Raw genomic sequence first — 24,203 nt, forward strand, 5'->3', positions numbered from 1 at the left:
TCTTTTGATCTTTTCTATTTGAAAATTATTCTATTTTGGCTGAAGATTTAACAATTTCGTTGAAAATTCGTGTTTTTATATTGTTCAAAATAAATTTTTTTAACCAGAAATGTCAATTTTTAATTTATTCTTCGGTTAAATGTTGATCTGTTATTCTACAAAATTGTTTTTTTTTATGTTCGATATTTTAATTGCAAATTCATCGTTTTTGTCAGAAATTTAGCCCTTTTTCATGAATTTTTTGTTTTGTTTTGAGAATTCATTTTTATCATCGAAAATATTTACTATATTATTTTTATTATTTTTAATTATCGTATATATATACATGTATGTATATACATATATATTTTTTTCAAACTTAACTACTTGGTTTACAAATGAACTACTCTGTGACAAATTAATTTTTTTTTTGTTGAAGATGCATCATTTTAGACGAAAATTAAGTCATTCGGTTGCGACTTGAAGATTTTATTAGAAATTCATATTTTTGTGTTCACAATTGATTATTTTGGTTAAAAAGTCCTCTATTTGGGTAAAACATTTTTTTTTTATAATTTTTTTAACTCAAGTTAAACTATTCAATTTTTGGTTGAGGGCTTATTGTTTTAGTTAAAAATTCAAATATTTATTTGAAAATTCATCTTTCTTGTAAACTAATCTTCCTTGTTGGAAACTCATCCATTTGGCTGAGGATTTCATAATTTTATTATAAAAAAGCTTTTTAAAAACTAATCTTCTTGGATGAAAATTCATCTTCAAAGGTTAAAAATTCAGCTTTTTTTATAAATGTTCCAAACATTTTGTTGAAAGTTCAATCATTTTGTTGAAAATTCAATTATTTTTTTGAATTGATCTTTTTCTGCCGAGAATTCTACAATCTTTTTAAAAATTATACCTTTTGGATTGAAAATTCAGTTTTTGTGGTAGAAAAGTTGTCTTTGTTGAAAATCCACGAATAATTAAAAAAATTCGTCTTCTTAGCTAAAAATTCAAACTATTTGGTTGAAAATGTAACTACCAATTTTTTGATTATAGATCCCATGCAGAAATCGCCTCATTTATTCCCATATCAATTAGGGCGGCAGTTAGGTCCTCACTAGAACTGGAGTAGGAAGTTCTAGTCAGGGCCCAATCTTATTTCTTAGCCAGGTTTTCGTTGGGCCCTGATTCAAATAAAAGAACCAAGAATTTCTAGTAAGGACGTATTCGGATCTTAGCCAGTATGGCCCATTTAACTGAAATGTTTCCAATTATCACTAAAACAAAAAAAAATCATAATATTTATAATACACATTTTGAAAACCCTATTTAAAAATAAAATTTTGCGAATTCTTTTTAAATTCTTTTTTCTGAAGTTCGATTGGAACACAAACGAAATTTTTTCCTCCACTTTTACTGTAAGCCACTCAATTAAATATTCATCAGGCAATAAAAAGGGTCTAGACGGGGCCATACTAATAGTCGGGCGATAATAGATCACTCTCGTTAGGGCCTGCTCAGAAGTTCTAGCTAGAATCTGGCTAAAATAGCGTCACAGAACTGGTCAGTCCCTCTCGATTATTCCCGACCAGCGCCCTATTAGAAATAGGGAAAACTAGACAAAGCCCTACTAAATCCCGATCGGAATTTCTACATGGGATGTGGATGCTCTCTTTAGGAAAGAATTATTATCACGTGAATTTACTCCTAGTTGTTTATAAACATCTCAACTTGTCAAGAAACATTTTTTATTCCATATTCTACACTTTCTTCCCACATATTTATGCATAATACTCCATACAAGTTCCTTAAGTTTTTCCATGTTCAGGTTTGAGTTATGTGCACTTAAATCCTCAGCTTCAACATTTATTACGTACTTTCACACTTGAGACTACACACATCTACGTTCTACGTGATTTAATTGACTCACTAATTAATCGCCGCTCATCGTGACATTACCCGGAGCAATTATACTGAAATTATAACGTTGTACCATTTAACTCCCGCAAACGCAACGGTGCGGCCAAGTAAGCCTGCTTGGGACCAATAAACCATCAGATATAGGCCCTCTCTAATGCCCCCCCCCCCCAACACCACCACTCTTGTACCAAACCGTAAAAAAATATTTTTACCCCTCCCCTTTTTTTACTGCACATAATTTTTAGTTGCCATAAATGTTTCCAAAATTTCAATCTTCTAATTCTTTTAATATAGAGTCTGTTATAAACGAAATAAAACAAGTATTTCAGAATCAAACTTAAAATCTTTAAATTTATTCAATGATTTTGCACCGAAAAAATTCTTTTCTACTATAGAAGGAGGCTTTTTAACACAATACTTAAACTTTCAACAAAATAATTAAATTTTTAACATAATAGTTGAACTTTCAAGCAAAAAAGAAAAACTCCTAACAAAAAATGTCATTGTTTATATTTTAATTTAAAAATATGAAATTCGTACAAACAAAAAGTAGTGTTTTAAAACCAAATATTTTTCTCGACAAGTATTGAATTTTTAAACAAAAAATATGATTTCAGCAAAATATTAATTTTTCACGAAGCTTATATATATTTTTTACAAAAAGAGGATAATTTTAAATTACAAAAGATCAATTTAATAAAAATGAAATAGATGAAATAGATTAATTTTCAGTCCAAAATTGTTGAATTTTTTATTAAAATATTTGCATTCTGTTCTGAGAAAGTTGGAATTGATACTAAAACAGATAAACTTCTAATAAAAAAACAACCAATTTTTTTGAAAGTGGATTTTTCACGGAGAAAATATTTCAGGTAATTTTTCAACATTAAAATATTAATTTTAAACAAAAACTTATTGTTTTGCGAAATCGTTAATTTTTCAACAAAACAATAGAATTTTTAACCAAAAGTTTGACTTTTTAACAAAATTGTTGAATTCTCAACCAAATACTTGCATTTTCATCCAAGAAAAATGTAATTTTTTCTAATACAGGTGAATTTTCAAATCAAAAAGACAAATGTTCAACAAGAACAAAAAAGAGTTTAATTTTCATCAAAGAAAACTTAATTTACTTTTCAATACAAAAATACGAAGTTCATAGAAAAGCTACATTTTCTAGGTAATAGTTGAATTTTTAACAAAAAATTGCATTTTTATTCAACAAAGGTGCAATATTTCTACTGAAAAGCAGTTTTTCAATAAAACACATGAATTTTTAATAAAATAGTTCAGTTTTTAAGTAGAATAATGAATATTAAATAAGAGAAGCGAAATTTTGAGCAAAAAATAAAATAGTTGATATTTCAAAGAATAAAAGATTTTACTTTCAACAGAAAAACCTCTCAGTTCAACCGAAAGACGATTTTTTTTAACAAATGTTTGAACATTGATTAATTTTTAAATAAATTATTGAATTTTCGACTAAAATACCGAAATTTTCAACCGGAAAAATCAATTTTTTACAAAATTGTTCTATATACAACCAGGCAGTTAAAGTTTCAACAAAGAAAAAATTCTCAACAAAAAATAGAATATTTTATATGTTAACCCAGGAAGATTTAAATTTAAACTGAAAAACAGATTAATTTGACTAAAGACGCATTTCCAACAAATAGTTGAATTTGCAAACAAAAAATAAATATCCAACCAATAATTTTATATTTCTAAAAAAAAAAAGGTTTTCAATATAACAAAATATGTATCTTTATAAGAAAGGTTCAATTCAACAAAATGAGACGAATTTTTTATGTAAAAATATTCATTTTTATAAGAAAATAAAATAGTTAAAATTTAAGTTTAAAAAATTAATTTTTAATCGGAAAGCAACGAATTTTAAACAGAATAGTTACATTTTCAATCACAAAATATGAATAAAAAAATGTTTAAATAATAATGAGAAGACCAACAAAAAATGAAATAGTTGATATTACCACAAAACATTTTATTTTCGACTAGATAGTTAAATGTTCTACAAAATAATAAAAATTGCAATAAAAAAATTAATTATTAAGCAAAATTATAGTACTACATTTTTTAACATAGAAATATGGTGATTTAAAAATAAAACGGATTTCTAATCAGATATAAATTTAAACTTAAAAACAGATGAATTTAACGAAAAGACGGATTTCCAACAAATAGGTGAATTTTAAATAAACAAAAAGATCAATTTTCAATCAATACGGTTATATTTCTATAAAAAAAAAACGGGTTTTGCCTATTCAACCAAATATTTAATTTTTGAACTAAAAATATTGAATTTTTTTGAACAAAGAAATTTCCAATTTAGAAAATTAATTTTTAACCAGAAATGCACGAATTTTTAACAAAATAGTTACATTTTCAACCAAAAAGCCGAATTTTCAACAAAAGTGTGTCATTTTTAGCCCACCAAGAATTTTTAACTAAACCGATCAAAGATGAAATAAATTATCGTTTATAAAAAGTAATTTACTATCAAAATAGATGAATGTTTAAAAAAATGTAATAGGAAATATTTTTACAATAATATTTTGATTTTAAATAAAAAAATAGTTAAATCTTATCAAGAAGATTAATATTAAACAAAAGAATTTAATTTTCAACCAAGAAGGATTTTTCTGCTATGAAGAACAATAAGTGTCAACCGTAATGTCAAATTTCAAATTTAAAAAAATTAAATTTCAAACAAAAAATGTTGGATTTTGTTATTGAATTCTATTAATTTTGTTTTCATATAAGTGGAAAAACCAAAATATAGTATTTAAATGGATTATTATTATTGTTTAAATAATTATTATTGATTATTATTATTAATTACTAATTGTCCCAGAATTCATCCTAAATGAATTAATCATAATAAAAAATTCAATTTTGTTTTAAATTCGATGTTCACTATAGGATTTGGAGAAGTATACAGCAATGGAAAATATTATATTATCAAATTTGAAAAACATTGTTCTAATAGTAAACGATCCTTTTTTGGCAGATAGTGATATATTTTTATAAAATAAGTAATGAAAAAAGTATTTTACATAATTTTCTGAGCGATTTATGCAAAATTTTTATTTATCATATCAAGAAAAAAAAACTCAATCGCTTTTAAATTGTCCCTGTGGATACAGAATTTAGCTTCCTTAAAACTTGGTTGATAGGAGTTAGCCGTTTATATTTCCCGTTTTTACTCACAGGCTGAGAAATGATATTAAAAATAAACATTAAACCTCCTTTTCAATACATAAAAAATATCACCAAAAAGAGCCAATTTTGTTTAAAAAATATAGCAAAGGCTTATAAACTTATAAGAGGCAATGCTTACAAGAACAAGAATACTATAGACAACTCATTAGTCAAGTCCACATTAAAAAAAAATGTTTTCTTAATTATATAAGATCCCTGATTAGACGAGACTTTGGAAACTTAACCCGCTAATCACAACGAATCAGTCTAGAGACTAAAACTCGGCACTAAAAAATTCTTCCTCCAAGAAAGTTAAATCGGTACCAGAAGGTCTGGCGTCCGGGCGATGCCTGATGGGAAATGTCGCTGAAACACGAAAGGTGCGCTCGTCTTTATAGTGAGATTTATTAACGACTTTCGACTTAAAAAATGCAGAGGCCCACCCATCCATTTCGTGTTGATGGGTCGTTAGATTCGTCCTGTGCTAATTTCTCTCCGACGATTGTCAAATCCAGTAGCACCGTAGGTGGTGTATCGGTATCCAATCTGATCGCGACAAAGCGAGAAAAAAAGGGGACTCTTAAAATCGGCACGTTCCTTCCTGCTCGGCTCATTTAAATCTCGAAACGACTCGAATCGGAGTGGCGGAAGGGAATCCAATTAGCAGGTACCACTGGTGCCTCCAGTGCTTCTGGTTCGGGCCAGAAGCGGCAGGACATTAGTCACTGAGCCATCAGTGCCGTGCGGTACAGGCCACTCTGAGCCGGCGCGAAACTCTCCAAAGACAAAAGGTTACGCCAGTCCTTTTCTATCCCGCTGTGATGGATTAGGTATTAAATGCTTGTTTTCACAAGGATTAGCTCCTCTCTTCTCTGGGGACGTTTAAACTTTTAAAGCACTCCCCGGTTCCGAATTCTCCAATCTTGATGGAATCTTAAGTCCGATTGAATCTGAGTACCGGGGATTTGTGCGGAAGTCGTGTTTCTTTTTCGAGATTTGCGTTTTGATAAAAATCTCATTTTTCTTTCGACAGGTAGTTCTTTCTCTGGGAAAGAAAATTCCCTAAGTGCACATTTTGCGAGGAAAAGTCATTGTTTTTTCTAATAACATCCGGAAAAAAAATAAACCAAACAATCCAGAATGGTATCCTAAACGTAAACTAAAATCGACTTTCTTTTGAACCATTTTATGTGACTATTTTTTACAAAATTCATATTTGCGTTTTGAAAATCAAATTATTTTGTAAAAAAACTCGACCTTCAAAATTCAACAATTGTGGTCTTTTTTTTAAGTGAAGAAATCTGCATTGCTTGAAAATTCCTGCTTAGTATAAAAATTAATTTTTTTGTCGAAAATTTGGATTTCTAATCAAAAATTTCATCTCTGTTGGTAGAAATTTCATACTTGTTGATTCAAAATGGTTGAGGATTCAACTTTTTGTGTAAAATTTAATGATTTCTTTGCAAATGAACTTTTTTTATTCTAAATTAATATTTCTACGTTAAAAATTCAATAATTTTTTTGAAAATGCGTTCCTTTGTTAGAAATATTATATTTCGATGAAAAGTCTACTAATATACTTTTGGTCAATAATTAATTCTTTCGAAAAAATCTAATTGCTTTCTTAAAAATTAATATATTATTTAAAAATCAACATTTGTCATTAAATATCATATTTTTGGGTGGAAAATTCGACTGTTTCGTGGAAAATTTGTCCTCGTGAGCTGAAAATTCAAGAATTTAATTTTTTGTTTACTTATTTCGAGATTACACCTTTTTTCTTGGTTAAAAATTGGTTAAAAGTATCGAACATTTCGATGAAAAATTCAACAATTTGTTAAAAAATACAACTTTTCCTTTAAAGGTGAAACTTTTTGTTTAAAATTTATATTTTTTATTAAAAATTCAACTACTTTATGGAAGGTTGAACTACTTTATTTCAGATTTATTCATTTTCAAAAAAATACATTTTTTCAAATTAATTTTTAAAACTGAAAATTCAATCACTTTGTTCAAAGTTAAACTACTTTGTTAAAAGTCCATTTATCTTTTTAAGATTCATTTTTTTTATTATACATTTTTGGTTAAAAATTCAGCTCTTCGTAGAAAATTCGTATTTCTTGTTTAAAATTCGACCTCTATTTAATATTTTTTTGATAAAAATGCCACTTTAAAAAAAATTTAATTGATTTTTGTTCAAAATTCTTATTTTCAGTTAGAAAATTCAACTGTTTTGTTAAGAATTCTTCCTTTTGGCTAAAAATTCAACAATTAAGTTAAATCTTTTTTTTCTTTCTAGAATAAAAATTGTTTCTGAGTTAAAAATTTAACTTTTTTCTGTGTGATTTATCTCAATGGGTGAAAAATTTTGACATTCCAGGAAAAATTTCAAAAATTGAAAAAAACTTACTATTCAGTTAAAAATAACTCTTTTGATTTAAAAATTATATGTTTAAGTTAAAAATTCAATTTCTGGATAAAAAGTTGAACTGCTTTTGCAATTATTTAATTATTTTGTTGAAAATTAAGTTTTTTTTTGTTTCTACTAAAAATTTAATTTGTGCTTTGTTTTTAAAATGTATCTACATGGTTGGAAATAAAAATAAGTTTGTTAAAAATTCAGTCATTTAATTTTTTAAATTAAACACTTAACTCTTTTGTAAAAAATTCTTTTTTTTTGTTAGAAATTTGATCTCCTTTTTGGAATTTTTTGGATAAAAATGCAACTGTTTGTTTGAAAATTAATTTGCTTTAGTTGTGTAATTAAACTTTAATGGAAAATTTCACTATTTGGTTGAAAATTACATTTTTCGGATAATTAATATTATCGGGTTGAAAATTCGACCGTTTGGTAGAAATTTCATTCTTTTTGTTTTAAAAATTTACAAAATACAACTGTTTTTTTTATGATTTCTATCAGTAGATTACAAATTTCGACATTTTGGTAGAAAATTCAGGAAAAAAAAGTCACGTTTGGTAAAAAAATAACTTTTTTGGTTTAAAAATTATACTTTCAGGTTTAAAATTCAACTTCTTTATGAAAACTTGAACTACTTTGTAAATAATTTATTTCTTCATTTGAAAATTATAATTTTTTTAAGAATAATTCTTTCGACTAAAAGTTTAATTATGTGGTTGAAAATTCATGTACTTTGTTGAAAATTGGTCTTATTATAAAAAATTTTTATTTTTGTTTAGAAAAATATCAACTTGATTAAAAATTGAACTAATATAGTAAAAATTTATTTTTCTGTTAAAAATTGCACACTTTGGTGGAAAATATAACAATTTTGTTGAAATTCCTCTTTTCTTTGCATTCAACTTTTTTTTATTAAAAACGAAAATATTTTTTTGTTGAAATTTTAAATATTATATTTCTCGCTAAGAATTTATCTTTTCTCGTTGAAAATTGAACTGATTTCTTGTAATTGAAACAGCTTTTTCTAAAAATATATATCTTGTCAAATTAAATATTTAACAAAACTACATTAATTTTAGTGAAAAAAATTTATTTACCTATTTTTGTCAAAAAATCTCCTCATTTCACCTTGTCCAAAATACTCAATTAATCAATATAAATACCACAACACTCTAAATTATATTTATTTTTTAGAAAATTAGGACAAAATCGTAAAAAAATTTTAATACATAATATTGAGGCAATTTAATTCATAAAAAATTTAATGCAAATTTTTTTCTGTAAATAAATTAGTATAATATAAAATTTTAGTTTTATTGACTCGATCACGCCGAGTGTAGCTGTTCTAGAATCCAAAGTATTGACATTGTGATTAGAGGAGCTACACCCTTTGCACATTAATATAGATACTAACAAAGAAATTCCCTTTCTATCGGTTCTAATGTTCAATGTACTACAAAAAGCATATTCGAGAGCAAAAACACATAAGACTATTTTATTGATTGAATATTAAAGCACTTTAAGTACTACACAAGTACCCACCTACGCATTACATATATTTGCCCTTTTTCCTTATTTTCAGATTCAACTCAAATCTGTTAAAAAAAAAAATTTCTACAACAACATTAATTTTTGACCGAAGAAAGATGAATGTTAACTTTCAAAATACTAAATTTAAAAAATTAATTTTAAACAAAATAGTTAAATTCCAACCAAATATATAAATTTCCAGTTACACGAATTTTCAAACAAAAAATTTAGTTTTCAACTAAAAAAGATTAATTTTGAACCAAACAGATTATATTTTTAGTAAAATTATGAACAATGAACCAAAATAATTAATTTCCATTAAAGCATTTCAACCTTCAACGTATAATTTAAAAGAAAAAATAATTTCCGTCAAAAAGATTAATTTTCTACCAAATGTAAAATTTTTAAGTAGGAAAATTAATTTTCAACCATAAAAGTGCGAATTAAATTTTTTTATTTTAAATTTTCAAACGCAGATATGAACGTTCAAGTGAAATCATGAATCTTGAACTTTAAAAAAAAATCCGTTCATTTTAAAAGAATTTTTTTTGCGAAAGAGACAAATTTAAAACGACAGAAAAATGTTTTTAACTATAGTGAAAAACTTTGAACGAAAAACTGAATTTTGAAGTTAAATAATAAATCATTATAATTATAATTTTCAACTTTAGTTTAATTTTTATTTTAAAAAATATAAATTTTTTAACCTGCTTGATCAATTTAATCAGTCAAAAACGCAATTTTGACTAATTTAAGTAGTCCAGATTTGATTGAAAAATAAGTCAAAAGTTACTCTTTAAAATTTAATTTGACTAACTGATATCAGTAATTTAAAGAAATCCAATTTGGCAAATATTCATGTAAAAAAGATCAATTACAAAAATTAAATATTTTAATTTCTAAAAATAAAAATAATTTTAAATGAGTCATAAAAAGGCGAATTTTTAACGAAATATTTGACTCCTCAAACAAGCGGTTGAATTTTTAACTAAAAAGTGGTCTTTGAAGAAAAAATTAAATAACTTGAATTTAAAAAATTAATTTTTAATATGAAAGAGCTAAATTTCAAATAAAATCATGCATTTTAGCCAATAAAATGAATTTTTTACGAAATTCTTTAACTTTGAACCAAGTAATTTAATTTTTAAACAAAAAATATAAATATTCTACGAAAAACGATTTATTTTCTACCAGTATGAACGAATTGATCTAATTAGGAAAATCTACTGAACGAATCAGTCGTTTTCAATTATATAAACTGTAACTGTCATTGATTAAATAAATAATTTTGAATGTCATTATCAGTATCTTTTAATAATTAAATCAGACATTTTAAAATATAAAACCAGTACCTTTTCAAATGATTGTTCATTCAGTTAGCAATATTGATTGATTCGTCTGTTAACAAGACTTTTTTAATTTTAATTATTATTATTTTACTTGAAAATTCATCTTTTTGTTTCAAAAAGTAACTATTTTAATAAAAATTAATAAAATTTGTTGACAAGTTTGTTAGGTTAAAGTTTGCTATTTTTTATAAATAATTTATTGTTAATTTTCATTTTGCTTTGCAATAAAAATCTTTTTGTTTGAAAACATTTCTATTTTGTTAAAACATTTTTTTTTTAATCTAAGAATTTTATCAAAAAATCTTTTTTTTTAATTCTTAGATGAACAATCATCTTTGGTTGCATATGGAAGGATTTTGTTAAAAATTAATTATTGAGTATGGAAAATTCAACTGTTTTATAAAAAAATTCGTCATTTTCGTTTCAATATTCAACACCTAAGATACATTTTTTTCTATGAAGAAAATTTTGCCCAGGTTGAAAATTTTTTCTTCATTAAAAACTTATTGTTTGATCTATAATTGGACTTTTTTGGTTACATATCTCTTCAATCCAAAATAAAATTCAAGAATTTGATGAAAAATTCAACTATTTGGTCAAAAATTAACTTTTTTGTTTGAAATTAATATTTTTGATAAATTGCTTTGAAAATGCAACAATTTTAAAAAAAATTCTTTTTTTGGACTGAAAATGTTGTCTTGGTTAATATCTATTTCTTGATTAAAAATCCAACTGCTTTATGTATAATTTTGTCTTTTTGGTTGTAAATTATAAAATTTCAGTCAAAAATCGAACCATTTGTTTAAAAAATCAACTATTGGTTAAAAATTAGCTTTTGGTTTGAAATTTGTATTTTTCATTTATTGTTTTAAAAATTCAACAATTTGGTTCAAAAATACGTGTTTTTTGGTTAAATTAAACCGCTTATGATTTAAAATAAAAACATTTTTAGGTCAAAATATCAACCATTAGATTTTTCGTTGAGAAACTAATTGCTTCAAATTTAAAAACTGAGAATTTGGCAATCTGTGTTGAATTTTTCTAGAGATTTCCGGAATTTAGTTGAGATTCTCGGGAGTTCCGAGATTTTCGACTCTAGTTGCAATCAGAACTCCCGTCGGATTCCAGGAAATCGGCTAAACTCGGCGGATTCCGGATTCAATCGGCTGTTCATACCTCACCTCTGCCCCAACTCAGCCAAAAGATTTCCAAGATTTCTCTCAAATGCTAGATTACGAGAGATTTCCAATAGTTCCTCCAAGAATTTTTTTTTTCAGATTTTCCGCGCAACAATCTAAATTTTTTATTGAGTAGCCCCTCGGTTGAGTCAAGTGTTGTCTTTTTTAAATTCAGATTGTATAGGAGATGATTTAAATGTGAAAAAAAACGTTTTTTTTTCTTGCTTTTATTTTAAAAAATCCTGTAAGTTTTCTTTTAGGGAAGAAACGTTTACGAGAGGTACTTGTGACAGGCAAATAATGAATATCAAACATGGATATATAACAGAAAGGATACGCAAACAATGGCGTGTTTGGTAGCAATTAAGCGAATTACGATCATAACACGATATTTATTATTTAATTAATTAACAACCAAATACGTCGGTGCTGATGACTTTATTACATCCAGAGAATGACCGGGTGCAATATAGTTAGCAATCGATTTTAGTTTGCCGTACTCGTAACTCTTGCTCTAATCTCGTTTCTTTCTTTCATGCCTCTATACAAGGCAGTCACAATTATCTCATTATAATAAATTGCTATAGCTGACAAATATTTGTATACTAAATTGTCCTGTGAACTATGTAAATAATGTGTACGACTTTTATCTACACTGACAATGAAAAAAAATGCATGGCAAAAATAATGGGACGACTGAAAAATCCCGAATAATAAAATTCCCGACACTGTAAAATTCCCGAATTAGAACATTCTCGATTAATCAAATTCGCGAATAATAAAATTGCCAAAAAATAAAAATACCGATTTGGAAAATTGCCAAATAATAAAATACACGAATAATAAAATTAGCGTAAAATAAAAATGTCAAATTGGAAAATTGCCGAAAAATAAAATTCAACAATAAAAAAATTGCCGATTGATTACAAATACTACAATAAGACATTAGTTTCAAAAATTATTTTTAACATTTAAAGTTTCGAATCTTATTTCTTGAATTTAAAATAGCAATAATTTTAAATAAAATATTTCTAGGTAACGCATGTTTTTTCAATGTTATTTTTCCGAACGCATTTTGTATTTTTTCAAATACTGTGAACATGAAAAAAACATGCGTTAGTTAGAAATATTTTATTTAAAATTATTGCTATTTTTAATTCAAAAAATAAACTTCGAAATTTTAAATGTTAAAAATAATTTTTAAAACTAATATCTTATGTTGTATTTGTAATCAATAAAATATATTTATAAAAATTCTAATTCTTAAAATTCGGGAATTTTCCAATTCGGATATTTTATAAATCGGCAATTTTCTGTCGGGAACTTTATTATTCGGGAATTTTCCAATTCGGTAAGATTATAAACTGTCGGGAACTTTAATATTCGGGAATTTTCCAATTCGGGAATTTTCTAATTCGGTATTTTTATTTTTCGGAAATTTTATTATTGATGAATTTTATTTTTGGGCAATTTTCCAATGCGGTATTCTTATTTTTCGGTAATTTTATTATTCGTGTATTTTATTATTTGGGAATTTGCCAAGTCGGTATTTTTATTCTTCTGGAATTTTATTATTCGCGAATTTGATTGATCGAGAATTTTCTAATTTGGGAATTTTACAGTGTCGGGAATTTTATTTTTCGGGATTTTTCAGTCGTCCCAAAATAATATTTAACCACTTGAGCTATGCAATAATCTAGATATTTAATCAAACATCCTTCTACTTATGCATGTGTCTCTTCTCAGTTTTTAAATTGTTTACAATTCAATCTGTCAAATTTGCAAACTAAAAAAAGTTTGTTTTCAAACCAGTAATGCAGTAAATAAGTTTTTTATTTCAAACAAACATTCTAAAATATAAAATAATTTGGTAAACAATTGTTCAATTTTTAATAAAGGAGATGAAGTTTCAACTAACATGGGCAATCTAAAAAAATGAATTTAAAAAAAAATTAGTGCCACTTTTAAATAAGTTATTCAATTTTCAACCGCAAAAAGATGATTTTTGAACTAAGATCATTTTCTTTAGAAAACATTTTTTATTTCAAATGATGAATCTTGAGCTGAAAAAAATTCAACAAAGGAGTTTTCATTTAAGGCAAGTTAAATTTAAAAAAAAAAATTATTCTTCTAAAAAAAAACAGACGAATTTTGAACTTTTTAGATGAATTTTCAACAAGAAAAACATAATTTTTAACACAACAAAATGACCTTTTAAAAAAAAGTTAAATATTTAGGAATATTTAGATGACCAAAAGTTCTATTTTTGAAATACTAGATTTTTTAGGCAATATAACTAAAATGAATTTTTAACAAAACAATTACCGAAATCTTTTTATTCCCAAGCCAATAATACGAATTTGTCATAAAATAAATGAATTTTCAACAACAAATGTTAACTTTTAACTAATTATTCAAAATTCAAATCCAAAAAGATGTCTTTTACAAAAACATTTAATTTCAACCGAACAGTTTAATTTTCTACCAAAATAGTTCAACTTTTATCCAAAAAGAAGGAAATGTCTATAAAAATAGATCAATTTAAAAAAAAATCGTTGAGAAAGAAGTTAATTTTCAACCAAGAAAGAATTTTTAACTAAAAAAGATCTTTTAGTCAATAATAAACAAAAATTTTATACAAAAAGACCAATTTTTTACAAAACAGACGAATTTCTAACAAAATAATTAAGTTTTAACTATACAGTTGATTTTTGTACCAAAATAAAATTTTTAATTGAAAAATATGAACTCATGACCAGAAAAATAAGTTGTTAATTAAGAATAAGAATTTGTTAAAAAAAAACGAATTTTTATAAAAATATTTGCATTTTACCAGAAAAAAGCATTTTTTAAGTAATAAAGAGAAATGTTATTAAATTTTCTAAATTTTCACGTCCAAATAACGAATTTTCTAAAAAACAGTTAGATTTTTAAACCAAAAATATTCATTTTTAACCAGAAGAAAAAAGAGACGAATTCTTGTTTAAAAAATTTGTTTGCTAAAAAGTGAAATACTTGAATATCGGAGAAAAATATTAATTTCTATCAGAAAAGAATAAACTTTCAATGTAACAATTAGAAGTTTAGCTAGAAAAGTAAAATTTAAATTTAAATTTTTAAATATTCAACAAAAAAAAACAAATTTTAAAGAAAATAAGACCAATATTACGCAAACGTTTTGGTTTTCAAACAAGAAAATATCATTATTCAATACAGGCAAAAAATTTCATCCAAATCCTTGAATTAAAAAAAAATAATTTTTTACAAAAAACAGTTGAATTATTAAACGGCAAATATGAATTTATGACAAAAAAGAATACAGAAAAAAATGTCATCCCACGTGTTAAATTTTCAGGCCAAAAACACTTTTTTTAAACGCTTGAATTTTAAAACCGCAAATGTATAATTTTTTAACAAAAAAGTGGAATTTTAAGGAAAGAAAAGGAGTTTAAACAAAATTGTTAAATTTTGTAATAAAAGGATAAATTTTCAAGCAAGTCGATTAATTTTCTACCGAAGAAGACAAATTAAAAAAAAATATCATTTTTAACAAAGCAGCAAGAGGTTTTAACCAAATTGTTGAATTTTTGAGAAAAGCCAAATTTTCAACAAAGAAGATTAATTTTCTACTAAATAATTTAAAAGCTGTCATAATTAAATAGACATTTCGATAATTTATACAATGAAGAATGATATTCAAACTAAACATTAAAATTGATTTTTACTACCCATAAAACATCAAGTAAGAAAACTTCGAATTTTTCTCAGTACTTTTCTAAGACTAAATAATTGTTCTTAACAAATTTTCTTCTCCAAATGTACTTTTCATTAAAGTTACAATTTTTATAATTTAATTTGAATTTAATTCATGAGAATCTATCGTGACTTAAGTATTAATAAAATTAATATGATTTTTTACATAGATTAGTATTTTTTATTAATGATTATCCACTGAAGGATGCATTATCCACTCTGGAAAGGGTTGCCGATATTACATCGTATCGGAAAACGAACTTATGAAAAGAAATTTCAAAACTACATGTTCGTTTCGAAATGGATTTTTTTCCAGCGATAAAGTCTGAAGTAGTTAGAAATCACAATGACAAACAATCGCTTCTTCCGAGAACCCTTTTTATTCATTAAAAATTGATCCAACGACTCGGATTCATTGAGCGAAACTGCCGTCACTAAGATAAGTATTCCGTTTAAAAGTTTTCTAGCACAAGTTCAAAGACAATTTCACCGAGAAGAAATAAAAGTCACCTGCGGAAAACCCTTTAGAGACATTATGGATTCACAATCGTAGAAGGGTAACTACTTAGGGGAGTAAAGGTTTACGCAACGCATCCACTTTTAGTTCTGAGTTGCAACGAGAGTGAATTGTTTTAATTTGTTCAGAAAACTTATTATCGTGATTAATTTTCTTCAGTTTTCCCACATGGATTACATGCATTTACTGAATTTCTGGTAAGCTTTTCAATCTCGAAAGAAATTTTATAAGATCTTGAAAAATTGATTTTGATGCTGAGGTATTAAATCAACAGAGGATGTCGACCCGACGGATGATTGTAAATTCATGATCACTTTAAAAGATTTCAATTTTTTTTTAATTCCAAGACATTTTTTTCTGTTTTAAAAGATTTGGAAAATTTCCGAGTTGGAAGAGGGATTTTCGAAAACGAATTATTTTGAGTTCGAAGAGGACATTTTCCGAAGTAATTATATGTCATTCTGAAATGTGTAACAGAATTTTTGAAAATAAATTACTATTCGGATCTAAAACAAGGAATTTCTTAAAAGATTATAGTTTTGAAAATTGGAAACGGGGAAATTTCGAAAAGTATTATGATTCTATTTTCGAACGGGGAATTTTTGAAGAGAATGATAACTTTGAGTTCATCCAGGGAATTTTTCTAAACAATTATATTTCATTCTGAATTGTACTACAGAATTTTCGATTAAATTATTATTTGGATCTGGATCGAGGAATTTCTTAAAAGAATTATAATTTTGACTTCGAAACGGGAAATTGTGAAAAAGAATTATAATTATGATTTGGAAGAGTAAATTTTTCGAAAATAATTATAGTTTGAGTTCATTCAAAGAATTTCCCAAATAATAATTTCCACTGGGAAATTGGAGATCAAAAAAAATATATTATTCCGGTATGGAACAGGGAATTTTCGAAAAGAATGATAATTTTAAGTGAGTTCAGGAAATTTTCCAAAACATTTATATGTCATGCTGAATATTGTATTACAGAATTAAAAAAAAAAAATTATTATTCGGATCTGGAACTATGTATTTCTTAAAAGAAAATTTGCGAAAACAATGATATTTTATTCGGAATTATATCACAGAAGTTTCGAACAAAATTATTATTTGGATCTAGAAAAAAGCATTTCTGAAAAGAATTATAATTTTGACTTGGAAACGGAGAATTTTCGAAATAAATTTTGATTGGGATTTTAATCAGGAAATTTCAAAAGAGAATTATAATTTTAACTTGGAAACGGGGAAGTTTTGAAAATAATGATAATTTTCAGTTCAGGGAATTTTCCAAAACAATGACATGTCATTCTGAATATTCTATCACCGAATTAAAAACATATTATTAATTTTTACTTTGAGAGGGAAATTTCAGATAAGAATTATTATTCTGATTTGGAACAGGGAATTTTTGAACATAATGATGATTTTTAGTTCGCTCAGATAATTTTCTAAAACAATGACATGTCATTCAGAATATAGTCGCAGAAGTTTCAAAAATATATATTATTCGGATCTGGAACAAGGAATTTTTTAAAATAATTATAATTTTTACTTGGAAACGGGGAATTTTCTAGAAGAATTATGATATGGATTCGGAGCAGGGAATTTCTAAAAATAATTATAATTTTAGCTTGGAAACGGAAAGGTTTTGAAAAGAATGATAATTTTGAGTTCGTTCAGGGAATTTTCCAAAAAAATTATACATCGTTCTGAATTGTATCACAGAATTTCAAAGAAAAATAATTATTTTTCGGATCTGGAACAATGAATTTTTTTAAAGAATTATAATTCTGACTTGGAAACGGAGAATTTTCGAAAAGAATTATGAATGGAAAATTTTCGAGAAGAATTATGATTGAGATTTGGAACAGGGCATTTTTCAAAAGAATTACAATTTTGGCTTTGAAACCGGTAATTTTGGAAAAATATGATTCTGATTTGGAACATGGAATTTTTTTAAAGAATGGCGATTTTGAGTTCGTTCAGGGAAATAATTAAGTGTAAAAATAATCAAGTTTCTTAATTAAGTTCAGAAAGAACTATAATTCTGTTATTGGACAGAGAATTTTTCAAAAGAAAATTACAGTCTTAGCTTCAAACGGGGAATTTACGAAAAGCATTATGATTCCGATTTATAACTGATAATTTTACTAATTATTACAATTCTGAATTTGATCTGGGACTTTTCAAATTCTCTCCTTCTGAATCAGAATTAAAATATTTTTTCAAAATCTCAATTTTTATGTCAAAAATTGTCTGCATCCATTCAAATAATAATTCCTAGCAAAGAGTCCCTGTCTAAAGTCTAAATTAAAATCACTTACGGAAATTTCCTGTACCAAAGTAAAAATTATAATTTTTACGGAAATTCCCTGTCTCGAAGTTAAAATTCTACTCTTTTGCAAAAATCTCCCCGACTATTGAAATTAGATTTCTATCCTGAAATTTTCTTTTCCAAACGCAAAATGTTCGTTCCTTCCTAAAATTAATTGTGATAAACTAAAAATTATAATTTTTAATAAAAATTCCCAGTCCTAAATACAAAATTATAGCCGTACATTCCAGACAACATCCCAGTCCCTAAATCAAATTCGCGGTTATTTTTCTGACGAACGAAATTCCCAAAAATTTTCCGGTGTTCTCGGCCAACTTTTCCAGATCAAATTTCTTAAATGTTAGCACATCAGTTCTCGGCGCCTCAACTTTATAAGGACGAGACGACGTGAACTAATGTAGTTTTACTTTCATTTTTCTTTTTCTTTTCATCCCTGAAGAGACAAACAGTGGGAAGCCAAAAGAGGAATTTGTGGTTGGTCAATTTCAGTTTTAATTACACCATTCATAGTATTGCGGGACTTTTACGAGATCCTGGACCGAGCCCCGTATATCTCACTTTCATCAAAGCATTCTACCTGACGGACGACCGACTACTACTACCTGCTACTCCAGATTCCGTTTTCTATTTTCTTTGGTCTCTTCCTCTTAGACTCTTAGACCTGTCACCCTCAAATTAGCATAGAGGAAGCGATAAAAATTTATTGCCTCTTCTCAAAGCTCGCATAACAAAATACGAGTCCCGGGCAGGTGAAATTATTTCTTCTGACACTAAGCTGTTAAAGATCCGAAAATTTATTTTTAAATCCTGTGATACTTAATCCTTTTTTTTAACTACCGTCGGAAATTATCTACACTGACGCGAGCGGTCCAAAAGCTGATTAATTTAAAATGACATAACTCGGCCGGAAACACAGTTGGACTTGTGAAATTTACAAGAGGCAATCTCTAGAATATTATCTTTAATTTGAACCGAGAAAAGTTAAAAAAGGTTCATGGGTTCCGGAGATATTAATAAAAATATCCGAGCGTTGCCGACTGAATCTCGACGCAGCCGCTTGGACGTTTTCGATCATATCTCTAGAACCGGTCAATATTTTTTTTATTTTATAAACTTAAGTTAGAGATCAGATTATAGACATTGTCTCCTGTAAATCTCACAAGCATGTCTTTATTTCGGATCGAGTTATCATTTGTCAAACTTATCATTTTTAGTACAGCTCATGCTAGTTTGGTTTTCCGGCGGTAAGTTACACTCAAGATTAGGATTCAGAGAGGTGAAAGATTTATTTAGAAAACTTGTTGAAAATACTGATTTCTAAAAGATTGAATCTGAACGCAAAATTTTTAATAGAATTTTTTAAAGCACGGACTTATATAGTCGTAATGTATCGATCTTAAGACGTTGTATAAACGGACCAAATGCCTTGGTACCGTCAGACACGCTGTCACCGAACGACATGAGGGCTTTCTTTAAAACTTTTCTCTTATGCGGCTTACAGGTTTGACTTCGTGAAAGTGTAGAACGAAGAACTTAATTCTGCAATTTAGCACATTTCATAAAATTTATCAGTATCGAAAATACTTATTGTTTCTAAATAATACTAGTAACAATGTTCTAACCCACTAATGAAACCAATTTTCCTAATCTAAATCACTTTTAAAAACTTTCGAATCAAAAAGTGACACTTTGGAATCAAGTGTGATAAGACTTGAGTTCTTTCTTGTGTAAATAAATAAAATTTAGTTTATCGAATGAACTTGTAATATAGGGTTTAAGTTGATATGCAACCAAATTTTTGTACTCTGCTTATACGACCAAAATCTATTTGTTTTAAGTAATTTTTGGTGTTTTATTAATAAATTGTAACATACTTTAGTCGCACCATATGTCATTTATTATTGATCCAATATATTTTTAATAATATAGCTTACTGTAAAAAGTCTTAGCACAAAACTTTAAGTAAAAATATTTTAGTTCTTCATCAAAGGCTTCTATATAAATTGTAAGAATAATTACGAATACTGCATAAAGATAACTATTTCAGAAACATAATTTTTTGTAATCAAAATCCTTCAGAATGACCATCTCTTACATATTCTTCCCAAGTTTTTCCAATGTAATGTTTCAACAAGAAACCATGTCACAAATTTTTTAAAATGATCAAAGTACATATTTTTTCATAAAACAGAAAAAAGTGAATCCATCGTAATCTAATCAGCACTAATGCCATTTGTTTTAAAATTCTAATAATCCAATTAATAAGGATTTTTCCTAAGCATCTAGTATCTACATTAGATATGATAGAGAGAAAAAAAATACACAAAAAATACCATACTATCATTTGATTTGAATGTAGTTAGTATTATCAACGACGTATCTTCAATATTGTACAGCATAGCGTAATGACTTTTTTAATGCGGTAACTGAAGGCTATATGCATGATAATAAATAAATTAGTCAAGTTTATATTTCTTCATGTCTGAATTTTTACTTGTTTGACAAATTGGATCATTAAGGGAATATAAAAGATCTTTTGATGTATCTTCAAAGCGTGAAAGTAGATAAAAATCTATTAGCTGCCATTTTTACATTTTTATCGGAGAAACTCTTTATACTAAAGTTTTACTATGTATTTAATTAAGTGCACTTAAAATAAATATTAATGAAACTATAACTTTTAAGATGAGGTTCCAGAAGGAATGATTAAAAATGTCTATTTAATTACTTTTATGTAGGGTAGATTAAAGTTTAAGTTACGAAAAATACGGAGAAGCGTAATTTTTCGGTGTTTGAGCTTGTTTAATGAAGTTTATAATTATTCAAGATTATCTTTCTTTAATTTGAAATTCTATCAAGTTGCAAAAATATGTTGAACTTGTCTTATATTAGATCAACATTTCTATTTAACAATCAACCTACAGTGTTCATAACTTCTATAGCTTTTTTCTTCCTTATTTTTATAGAATGCACATATCTTTTTTTTTTAATGAAACTTTATTTCAAATCTATTGTGGCTGGCACAATCCAAATTTTTTTCCAAAAAATCCAGTTATAATAACCAAGATGTAGACAAAATATTTTTAATGAAGACGTATCACGATATGAATGTCATAATGGTTTCAATCTTTGGCATATGCTCACTAGTTTCTCATGTCACTCATTTTATGTCTAAGATTTGTTAGCTTCAATATAGCTGGTATTTTATGTTAGTTTTAAATAAAACTTGACACTAGTTATAAATACTATAGAAGAAGTATAAAAAGTTTGGAATAGATCTCATTCTTGATTAGAATATTACTATTTTATGTTACTCATCTTGATGTTTAAAATTTGCTAAGTGGAATTTATCTGTCGGTTATATAGTAGCAACTTTTGAAAGATTAATCTGCCATTATTTTTTATAAAATCAGATTATCCAAAAAGGGATATTGTGAACTGGAGTAAAACCTAATTCCTAATGTGTTATGAGTGATTACAATCAAATAGAAACCCATCATCAGATAATCAATTTAAAAAGGATGAATTGGAATATATATATTTGCATCTTTTGACTTGTCTTGAAGACAACTTTCTCATGTCCTTAGAATGTTGTCAGGACATCGGCAAGAAGCCTGACAAAATACATCTGACGAACAACTTTAGCACTCGTGTGTTCACTGAAGATGATGTTAATGATGACAATGAGAGCGACTAGGGACTAAATCAGATCAATCAAATTAATCCCCCCTTACTTTTTGCGACTCTATTATCAGTTAGCCCCTCTTGAACGATTAATTTGCTATTATATTTTATGACGTGAGTAGCGTTTATGAAATCACAACGTTTGAAGGATTGATCCACTATTTTTTAAAATCCGATTATCCAAAAATGTGAAAAACAAAGACTAGAAAACGTATCTTTAGATCAAAGCAGAGTTAAAAAAAATAGAATGTATCACTGTCTTGTGACTTGTCTTTAGGACATCCTTTGGATCTTTTTATGTCTTTAAAAGACCACCAGGATGTCCTGAAGGTCATCAAAAGACGTCTATAGGAGACCATTAGGACTTCTGTGCCCACCAGGTCAGTACTTATACAGTGGCAAAAAAAAAATTAAGTATGGCCTATAGACGTCTTCGGTACATGCATCTTACTTCTTTTTGGAAATCCTAGGGATGCTCTTATGACGCCTAATGTCAGCACGAAAAATTTCCCGACAAGGTCCTATATCTTGAGGACTAACTAAAATTGTACTAACATTGGACGTCCTAAAAACGACCCAAGGATGATGTGGATTATAGCTGATATGTTATGATAGATATAAATTAAACTAGACACTAAATACTAGATAATAAGTATAAAAAGCTGGGAATACATACAGTTGGGGTACTCACCGTCCTTGGGCGGCGAGGGGCATTGGGGTGCGTACGATCCCAGGTGATATCCATAGTTGTGCTGATGCATGGGCGCGAACGGATATCCGGCTAGGGCCGACCTGGGACTAGGGAATCCGGCATCAGCATGTTGCTGATTGCCGCTGCCGGGTCCCGAACCCTGATGTCCGAGAGAGACTTGGTGAGAGAACTGATGCGCGCTGGGGACATTGTGGCTGCCGGGATATCCGCCACGGAGGCTGGCGGGATTGTAGAGGTTATTGTGCTGAAGTTCAATGAAGGCGGACTTGCCGCTTTGGGAAACTGGGGTACTGGAGGCACTGTCACCTCCGTTGCCGCCGGGTGGACCAGGTGTTACCGAACCCAGGCCACTGTGATGAAGGTGCTGCTCCATGTCGGATCCGCCGCCTCCTCCACCACCGCCGCCGCCAGAGCCGCCACCTCCGCCGCCCGACGGACCGCCACCCGACATACTATTCGGGGTCGGGGTACTCGACGGACAGGGGTCGCCCGCCCCGAATGGGCTCCCCAGATCCGTGAAGTTGAGCGTCGTCGTGCTGCCCGGACGCTCCACTTTAGACGCGACCAAGTCGCACCCCTCGCCTCCAAAGTCCTCTACGCGCCACGGGGCCCGAATTTTGGAGCTAGTGTCCGCTTAGGCTAGCGGTAGGATGGCAACATGGGCTTTCTGGCACAAATAAACTACACTTAACAACTTCTTGGAGAACACTTGAAGCGGATGTCCGTTATCCAGATTTATTCCACAGTGATACACTTTAGGATCCGTCTATGAAACCACTGAACTGATCACTAGAGTCCACTTCACACGCGTCGGTCCCTAGAGCTTGAACCCAAAATACCGAAAATTCAACACTGCCACTAACTCTATTTGATCAGGGTCAGCTGCTTGCAATATTTGTTTCCACTGATAGGGTATTTGAATCCTTGTTTGTCAACATGGCTTATTACAACCAAGGTCCTAGTAATAGTTGATAATTATCTACAAATCACAGGTACTTGATGAACGTAAGACAATCAGCATGGTCTTGAATGGTGTAATCACTATTATCCGACGGCTTGAACAAGAACTAGGAAACACTGGGTTTTCGATGTGTAATCCAAGATTTAGCACACTCGTAGCAGATCCTTTTTTTAATCACGTGTCGGGGTTTTTTTTTTCACGCAGGTGTCATCGCGAGAGCAACTTAGTATGGATAAGGAAGGCAGGAAATCACACACGCGCGCCTCACCCAGTAACTGCAGTGCACACCGCGCGGCGCGGATCGGTATAATGATACATAATGAAGCGCCTCTCCCCGAACTGGAGGGTAGTTCTCGAAACTGCCGCTGGAGCGCTCGACTCCCTGCCGCTCTGGCGCTCCACTCGCCGCCCCCAGAGATGGTGCCGCCAACGATTGGCGGAGGAACCTCGTTCCCACCGATGCCGCGTGACGTCCTGCAAACGGATTGGCGCGCGAGAGTCCATTATGGTGTCCGTGAGGCGTAGCAGCATCTGGCCGAGCCCAGAAGTTCCCGCTGGCACCCCTCGCTCCCTTCTGGCAACCATGGCTCCCCTCTGGCAACCGGAGAGGTGTTCTCGCCTCTCTACCTGGATTATGAACGTCAC

General features: G+C 28.7%; 1 protein-coding gene across 2 annotated transcripts in view; it reads right to left on the bottom strand.

Moving 5' to 3' along the window:
- The window catches only part of LOC117167960 (homeotic protein distal-less), a 118,708-nt gene extending 94,899 nt beyond the window's left edge, over positions 1-23,809 (bottom strand). Inside the window, exon 1 of one of the 2 annotated variants that reach the window (XM_033353230.1) lies at positions 22,577-23,809. In XM_033353230.1, the coding sequence (XP_033209121.1) occupies positions 22,577-23,048 (472 nt within the window). In that variant the 5' untranslated portion in view covers positions 23,049-23,809. Of the gene's footprint in view, positions 1-22,561 lie in introns of both variants that reach the window. The other variant, XM_033353229.1, reaches the window with a different exon arrangement.
- Between the last annotated feature and the right edge of the window lie 394 nt (positions 23,810-24,203).

The sequence above is a fragment of the Belonocnema kinseyi genome, chromosome 2 (assembly GCF_010883055.1).
Source record: "Belonocnema kinseyi isolate 2016_QV_RU_SX_M_011 chromosome 2, B_treatae_v1, whole genome shotgun sequence".
Lineage (NCBI taxonomy): Eukaryota > Metazoa > Arthropoda > Insecta > Hymenoptera > Cynipidae > Belonocnema > Belonocnema kinseyi.